We start from the raw sequence: 9,103 nt of genomic DNA on the forward strand, positions 1-9,103 counted from the left end.
ATGTATTCAAACATGCTACATACTTTGAATATAGTATGTAATCAAATTAATCATTTGGCCATATAAGCTAATATCACTTTCATTGATTTTTCTGCTCTTTTTTATCTTTAATGCAATGCATAAAATGCGAAAATACTAAACCCTTTATTTATTCTTTATTTATTTTGTGTTGGTCTAGCTAAAGGTGACTAAATGAAAGTCTAAAAACACTAATAAACCTGTAAAATACCCACCGTGTGAAACCGTGAAACTCCCCCCCCAGGTCCCTAAATCTCCCCAGATTCTCAGAAGAAATCCAGCTGACATGACCTCTGTGATCTCTTCAGTGTTATAGTTATGGCCCTGGTTTTTACGCACGGCCCCAAACGAGCGTTAAACGGGTCTTTGACTAATCAAACAGCTTGGAGTGTTATCTTTAACAATAACAATGTAGTACAAGTGAACTGCAATCCACACCCCTAACCGTGCAGCTGAATGGCGAGTGATTAACTCATGATTTAAATGTTTGACGCTTTCCTGTGAAATCTATCACTGCGCTTGAAGTGATATAGTTATGTTAATGGGTATAAATGCAAATCACTTGAATAGTTCAGTAAGTGCATGTTTATTCCTCCCACACGTTTCCGCATAATGTTAAAGAATAACTGATAACTTCTCTGTTTCAGAGTTAAACCAATAGCTACTTCTGGTTCTGATGAATCCAGCTGCACGTGTTGTGGTCATCTTGATTTTTTTATTAGTAGGTGAGTTCATTCATGATATGGTCACACAAGTCACGCTTCAGTGTTGGGAGGAAACCTATTGCTTATCACTGATAAATGTGCTCACTTATCGAATCCAATGGTTGGATTTTCTGATGCGTCTTTAAAGCGCGCACCGCTAACTGACAACTTTCCAACGGCTGTAATTTAGATAAAGTGGACTCAGAGAGCAAACAGGGATATGAGCAGCCTTGAAGACATGAAAGAAATCACCAAACGGCTAATATTTGGACTGAGACAATCATTGCAGCTCATTGATCCGGCCAGCTTCCCGTGGCGTCAGACCCCTGTCCAAAAAACGATTGATAACTTCTCAGCAGAGGCGCTGCAGCAGCTCCTTGGCAGCTGGCGCCATATATCTTCCCATTAACAAGTCAGTGTGGTGAAAGACTCTGCTGACAATTTAACATTATAATATTATCCATATGTATGATCCTCAAGCTGTTACCTGAACACATCCTGAAAAACCTTTTTCTTGGGGATATTTGGTAATATGGGACACAAGAGCGTCATAAAAAAATGCCAAACTGTGGCATTCTTCCTCAGCTCAGATTATCCATCATGAACCAGCTGATTCCATCTTCTCCTTTTGACTGCCTATGAGACTATTTCCCCCCTAGATTATTTTTATATATCCATCGGTTTCATAATTATGGAAGCCAATTACTGCCAGGAAAAAAAAAAAACAAGTCAGGAATGATGAAAACAAAAATAATCATTGGAAGTCAAAATCATATACAACATGAAGTCACAGTTTTGACTTGATAAATGTAAAAAAAAATCTAAAACACTTACCAGCACTAAATCAGAATGATTCAATTATAGTTAATTATAGGATCATTCAAAATTGACATTTTAAGTCAAAATGATGAGACGTTACGTCAGGAATTTGACTTAAGTGCTAATGATACATCATTATTTTGACCTAACTCTCCTCACTTTTGATGATTTTTGATTTTGATCTTTCAAATTGTGAGATAGTCTTCATTTTAAGATCAAAAAAATGAGTCAGTTACTTATTACTAGTTGCTCAGTTATTTTTGGTCATTCCTATTTCAGCTTTTTTTTTTCTGGTGGGAGCGAGCTTCCATACAGTAGTTCATCAGCCATCGGCTCTATCTCTCCCACACTGTAGCACTATTATCACCTACAACATGGCACTACTGTATATTTATCACACCATTCCTCTGGCAGATCCACTATTACTCTACTCAGACTTAAACCACAAAGTACTATTCTTGCCTTGATTGCAGATGTAAGGCAGCGTTGGCTGAAGTTTGTCATATTAAACTGAAGCCTGAAAACGTTCTCCCTCGATTGCCTCCACCGGTAAAGAAATTAAAATGGTATAAAAAAAGGATTTGCAAAGACAAAACTTTATTAGTTCCACTTGAATATTTATTTAATCTGCAAATGCAGACATAATTAAATTAGACATGCTGCGTACACAAAAACACTTGCAGAGCACATCAGTCTTCAAAAAAAAAAAAAAAAAAAACAGTTGCACTACATTGGAAGAACAGAAATTGCTTTCACCCACGTGAAATTTCTTTAAGAGCACTGTTTCTAAAAATTAATCTCCAGGTAAAATGACTCATATAATATATTTAAGTGTATTGTCTAGCACATCTACAGAAGGTGGAATTACTGGTGAAACCACCTGAATGAAGATAACGTCCAGACCAAACCTGTATGACATGGCAAAATTCAATCACAATACTTCTACTCATGGTCAATATTGATATACAGAATATCACAATATAAATGAAGTCAATATTTTTGCTGATCTTAAAGATTCCCCAGAATTGTAGTTGCAAAAAAAAAAAAAAAATCTATTTCAATAGACAAAAATAAATTGTCACAAATATTTCGAAATCCTGCAGCATGAAATGTTTTTTTTTTGTTTACCATGTCAATCTGTTTCATCTTATGAATCATGTTATGTGTCGTCAATGTTCCCTATCACAGAATACAGTGGAATTTTGTTGGGACAGGTATGTACTGTATACTGGATATGAGCAGGTGGAGACAGATGCTGAGGGTGGAGGGTGGAGGGTGGAGTGGGTGTTGCCATTTTCAAACACAGAAATTGAACTACATCATAAATTGCAAGTGAAACACAGGAATGTGAGCTAGATATCACAAGACCCGAGATAGCTGTTGTTTTGATATTTTTTTGTCTCCGATGCTAAATCTTCCATCTGTGGAACAAACACCTTTAATATCCAGGAGGAAGCGGACACATTAAGGCCTGATTGTTCTCTTCATTGCAAAAAAGCTAATCCAGTGAGTCATGACACACCATGACACCGACAGCAAGCCCACATGTTTTACTCTCAGTTCGGCTCCCGTGTTCCTCAGGTGTCCGCCTCTGGTGGTTTGGTACAGTCCTGACCCCCCGCCTCTGATCCTGAGCAGGGCTGCAGAGATGTGAGGATATGTTCCAGTGTCCAGTGCTCCTCGTGTAAGGCGTGCTCCTCCAGGGTGAACTGACCCTGCTTGGTACGGGTCAGCTCTTTGACATGAGCACATGACGACAGAGCTGCAGCAGAGAGAGAACTGGTTATTCTTATGGTGACCAACAGTCTTCATTTCTGATTTCTGGGTTTAGATTATTGACTTTTTCCATAAACATGCTGATAAGAATTGTGAAAAACACTGAATTTCATCTCACCTTTTCCCAGATCATCAACCAAGCTTCTGACATAAAATCCTCCACCGCATTCAATATCTGTTATGGATATAAAAACTACTGTAACTGTTTGTTTGTTGAAGTGAGAGTTACTCATGAAGTCAGAGTTACATAGAAGAACATAGAAAGACTGTATTATGCAACACATGCTAACCCAGAGTGAAGACAGGAGGTTTGAACTCTTGCAGGGTCAGGTTGTACACCGTCACCGCTCTGGCAGGTTTAGCCTCGACCTTGTGACCTTTCTTCAGCAGGACAGACAGACGCTGGCCGTCTTTTTTCAGTGCAGAGTAACTAAAATGAAAAACAAATCAAAACATACTCATGAGGTCTGCTGTTCTTTAATCCTGATAAAAAAAAAAAAAAAATAGGTGCAAAGGGAACGGAGTTCATGTGAAGTTCAGACATCCTATCATTTCACATCATTGTTTGAAATCCCCTTCCAGTCAATCTGAAACGTTGTCCATATTAAGGCTGGCAGGAAGGCTTCTTCATGGGGGGGGGGGGGGGGGGGTTTAGACAGATGAACAAACCAAAAGTCTGAAGCTAGTGGCCTCTAGAGACTGAAATGTTCACTGCAGCACAATGTGAGTGTTAATGATCCATCTATTCATAGAGCCCAGAGGGAGTTTTTCTTTAATATATCACAAGGTTTTTCTCAGGGATATATTACTCTGCAATATTATTATTATTATTTAATGATAGGAAACTGTGGCAGTCCTGGCTGTTTTGGTGCCAGAGACAAATTTACATTGTGGGAAAGATGGTGCCAGAGTATGGACTGGGTTATGAGAGGAAAGCACTACCACTTTGCAAGATAAAAATACTTTTCTCCATTAATCGATGAATTTTTTTGGTCTATAAAACATCAAAGAATGTTATTTTAAATGTCAAAAAAATATCCATCACAGTTTCTTAAAGCCAAAGGTGACGTCTTGAAATTGCTTCATCTATCTGACTAAAAGATATTTCATGTGAAACAAAGAAAGGCAGCAAAAATTAACAACTGAGAAGCTGGAATGAATAAATGTTTTGGTATTTCAGCATGAATGATGACTAATGATTAATCCACTAATCTTTGCATCTCTAGACAAAAGTGTTCAGAGCTGTTCATTTATTACTTAGAACAGTGCATTTTGATCTGGCGGTCAAACCCTTTATCAGTTTACTCTCACAAACACAGATGTTACTGTCATGGAAACATTTCCTCATATTGGAGGTCATGTATTGTTTCATGTATTTTTTTCATGTTTTACGTACATTAGTGTGTGTGTGTTCTATATTTTACTTGGCTGCCCTGAGGGACACCACAGTTACAGTTAAGGGTCTTACTCACAGTGGAGGGACTTGCATAATATCACCAACAAAATTTTTCAGCTTCTCCTCGATGTCCAACCTGGTGATGTGTTCTGTGGAGTGAAACCAATATGAATAACTTAAATCATGTGTGTTCCAGCAGAGACAGAGGCTTGTTAAAATAGATCTCAATACCATGAATAGTGAAAATGAAATGATTGCAGTATTACCAAAGTCTTTTTCCAGAGTCACACTGCCAGTGGCATCCAGAGTATCTGTTGCTTTTCCCAGTTCCCCCACAGCAACATATTTCTGCAGAATAAACAGTATGCATCACTTTGTTGTCTCTGTGCATTAATGACCATTTATATGAAACTGTTGAATTCTGAAAATGCATTATGATTAGTTCTTTTCTAACAATTTCAAGACAAAAATTTATTAAAATGCAAAAGGTCCAGTTTGCAATTTCATTGTCCAGATCGAGTTGCACACTGCCTGCCCATTTGCAAATGAAAATGTATGTTTGCATGGAGTGCACTGTAAATTATTTGTCGATGGAGTTAGCTATTTAAGTTTCATTTTCCTAGTAATTATCCATTTGTAAACATTATATATATTAGGGATGTGCAGAAAGCCCAGTATTTGTATTTGTATCTGTATTTGTTGAGGCAGCAAAATTATTTGTATTCGAAAAAAAAGTGGAAAGAGGCTTAAAAATCCTGTTTTTGTTTTTATTACGCTTTTAATTTTAGAAATTTAAAGTGTTATTTGTGCTTTGCTGAATAATGTATTTGTGTTCGGGCACACATATACACACATATATATTCCTATTCATTTAAAATGTTGTCAAACATCTACACACAAAAAATGGGGTTGATGATTTATTTCCCAAAAGCATCTTAATGCTGTGCAGACTAACGATAGGAACAAGACCAACTTATTATTATATGAATGACAAGACCCAGATCCACCCAAGACTTTCTTTAACTGTTCACATTATGTCATCAACATTCAATACCAGTGTGAACAGGTCACCTTCTGAGCTGACCCACATGTGCAAAATAATTAAACACCATACAGGTGAGGTTCAACACACAGTCAAGCTCAGTGTATAATATAATTCTTTCAGACACATCTTTAGCTTCTCTACAGTGAGTTAGAAGGATAGAAAAGCTTTAAAATACTGAAACACTAGCTAACCTAGTTATCATTTCATGCCATGTTTAATATTCCTACAAGGATGGACTTTATCATGTAGTAACATACGTTGTGTTGTAGCCACTCAACAGGTCCCACAGTGATACAGCTGCCTGGACAGCAATAAACTACAATGATACATTGATGCTACAAATTAATCAACAAGTTATATTTGTTTGTTTTGTTTTAAATGACCTGTTTTCTTCATAATGGAAACATATTCTCTTCTCTGACTTTTACTCTTTACATAGTTACAAACAAACTCACCTTAGAACCAGCCAACATGGTACTGAGCATTTTTGTACCATTCCCAACACCAACAACTGAAAGAAACAGACACATCAGAGTCCTGTTAGCATCCCCTAGAGGTGGCGACGTTCCTCACACCACAAGATTAAAAAACAAGTGTTTCACAGACTTTAGTATTTTCTTCATTTTGCAGTCTGGATAATAGTGACTCAGGGAATGTTTGTCCTATTACAATCTTCTCTGTTCTGTCAGAGGCTAGTGCTAGTGTGCAAAAAAAACCCAACAACAAAACAAAAAATGTTTTCTATATTTTGTACATGTATTGTGTAATAGGTCATGTGGTGCTTCTGGGAACTGCTATTCTTTAGAGTCAGAATTGAGAGTGCTTATAGGTAGAACTATTAAAATTAAATAAAATATATACATGAATTAATACAATAAAGGAATATAGTATTTCTCTTTCAATTATGTATTTGAAACACAATTTAGCAAAAATACAAACTAGAATATACAACAGACATAAAAATATAACTAACAGTCAATTAAATAAACAATGTGAAACAAAGTGTTTTTTGTGTCCAGTCAAGTATTTCTTAGGGGTGTGTGGTTGGGCTGGGGGTAACCATGGCTACAGACCCTTCTCCTTTTCAACATCCTTGATGGCAGCAGTCTACAGCAAGCAACATACATTGTTTAAAGATCCTGTTTTAAGACATATAAAAATACTCTGCTCTGAATAATAATCTGTGTCCAATATGATTTTTCCACAAAAAAACAAAACATTCATTACCTCATTCTCCATGATAGAAAACATCCAGAATGTATGAATCTGTAAATACTGTTCATTTCAAAAGTTCAACTGCTGGAAACAAGATGTTTCCTACTTCACTAAAAAGTCCATTCTCAGTGTTCACTCACCGAGCACTTCATGCAATTATCCAATCAGCCAATCATGTGGCAGCAGTACAATGCAACACAGGCCAGGAGCTTCAGTTAATGTTCACATCAAATATCAGAAATGGGAAAAATATTTTTGATCTCAGTAACTTTGACTGTGGCATGGTTGTTGTTGCCAGAAATTGCTGATCTCCTTGAATTCTCATGCACAACAGTCTCTAGAGTTGAACTCAGAATGGTGCGAAAAACAAACAAAAAAAAACATCCAGTGAAGCAGCAGTTCCGTTGACAGAAACATCTTGTTGATAAGAGAGGAGTCAGAGGAGAATGGACAGACTGGTCGGAGCTGACAGAAAGGCTACAGTAACTCAGATAACATCTTTACAACTGTGGTGAGCAGAAAAACATCTCAGAATGCACAACATGTGGAACCTTGACGGTGCAGATAGGCTACAACAGCAGAAGACCACGGCCGGTTCCACTCCTGTCAGCCAACAACAGAAACATGAGGCTGCAGTGGGCTCAGGCTCACCAACACTGGACAGCTGAAGACAGGAAAAACATAGTCTGGTCTGATGAATCTCTATTTCTGCTGAGGCACGTCACGTCAACTGTCCAGGCTGCTGGTGTAACGGTATGGGGGGATGTTTTCTTGGCACACTTTAGGCCCCTTAATACCAATCAATCATCATTTGAATGCCACAGCCTGAGTGTTGCTGCTGACCATGTGACTCCCTTTATGAAGACAATTTACCATCTTCTAATGGCTGCATCCAGAACGATAACACATCACGTCACAAAGTTATCTACACTGGTTTCATCAACATTACAATGAGTTCAGTGTACTTCACTGACCTGCCCAGTCACCAGTCTGAATCCAATAGAACAGCTTTGGGATGTGGCAGAATGGGAGATCCGCAGCATAAATGTGCAGCTGACAAATCTGCAAGAATTAGGTGATGCAATCACGTCAACATGGATCAGAATCTCAAAGGAATGAATCCATGCAACCAAGAAATTACACTGTTGTGTTGAGAACAAAGGGAGGCCCTGCCCAGAATTAGTATGGTGTTCCTAATAAAGTGCTGTGTATGTAGGTGCACTGAAAGCTTCAAGTTTCCACATCACACTAGCTGAGATGTCACAAATCCTGCTTAAACTGAGATTTAATTTAAGATGAGCTCAGAGAGACTCTCCTCCTTCAGCAGATGAATGTGAAAACAAACTTTACACAGACATCATTCTGCACAGAGAAGAAGAACAACATCCAAGTGAAACACATTTTAGGTGGAGGGAGACTTTAACGGTAACCTCTGATGTTTCCTTGACATATTCAGCTCCATCCCTATGTCCCCTACCAACTGTGAAACCAAACCTACTACCTGGCTACTCAAGGTACAACACCAGTAGTAACAAGCTATGTGTTTTCCTTTCATATCTGGCCCTCCAGGTCAGCCCGGGCAGAAATGAAACCCAGCACCTGGACGTATGCTTCCCGCTTACCCAACACCCCGCTGGCAGCGCTGTCCAGCGTCCCTCCGTGCCCCATCTTCAGACTCTGCTTCCTCCTCTTTCGCGGGTTTGGGTTCTGCACACCAGCCTCTGAAAGAAAAGTAACTTTAAAGCAGAACTGTCAAATCTCAGCCTCACCAAACGGCACATAGCCTCATCTCCTGACGGCGCCCCTGCATTACCCTTGAGTAAAGCTTCTTTCAGTGTATTCAGGACGTCTGCAGATGTCGGTCCTTGTTTTTTATAAATTGCGAACAGTCCGTTCAGAGACTGTAATTTAGACAGAGAACTAGTTATCGGTGCAGTGGTGTTGCTTATGTTTCCAGCCATGCTTGTTTTATTCTTCTTCTTCGGTGGATGACCTTCTTCTTCTACTTCTTGAGGAACCAACTGAATTCTGGCCTTTCGTTATTGAGTTACCACCATCTGCTGGTTATATTAGTTATATGAATATAATATGAATGTCTTGTTTGGGATCTAAGCAAAAATAACATTAATA

At 38.4% G+C, this 9,103-nt stretch overlaps 1 protein-coding gene across 1 annotated transcript; it reads right to left on the bottom strand.

The window, feature by feature from the left end:
• Positions 1 to 2,143: 2,143 nt before the first annotated feature.
• On the bottom strand, positions 2,144 to 8,999 carry trub1 (TruB pseudouridine (psi) synthase family member 1). Its single transcript, XM_042397186.1, has 8 exons — positions 8,787 to 8,999; positions 8,596 to 8,694; positions 6,214 to 6,269; positions 4,980 to 5,061; positions 4,790 to 4,862; positions 3,608 to 3,747; positions 3,436 to 3,492; positions 2,144 to 3,303 (listed from the first exon to the last, which is right to left on the bottom strand). Exons 1-8 carry the CDS (start codon positions 8,932 to 8,934, stop codon positions 3,119 to 3,121), a joined length of 840 nt encoding a protein of 279 aa, XP_042253120.1. The 5' UTR covers positions 8,935 to 8,999; the 3' UTR covers positions 2,144 to 3,118.
• Between the last annotated feature and the right edge of the window lie 104 nt (positions 9,000 to 9,103).

This window comes from Thunnus maccoyii, chromosome 20 (genome assembly GCF_910596095.1).
Source record: "Thunnus maccoyii chromosome 20, fThuMac1.1, whole genome shotgun sequence".
Classification (NCBI taxonomy): Eukaryota; Metazoa; Chordata; class Actinopteri; order Scombriformes; family Scombridae; genus Thunnus; species Thunnus maccoyii.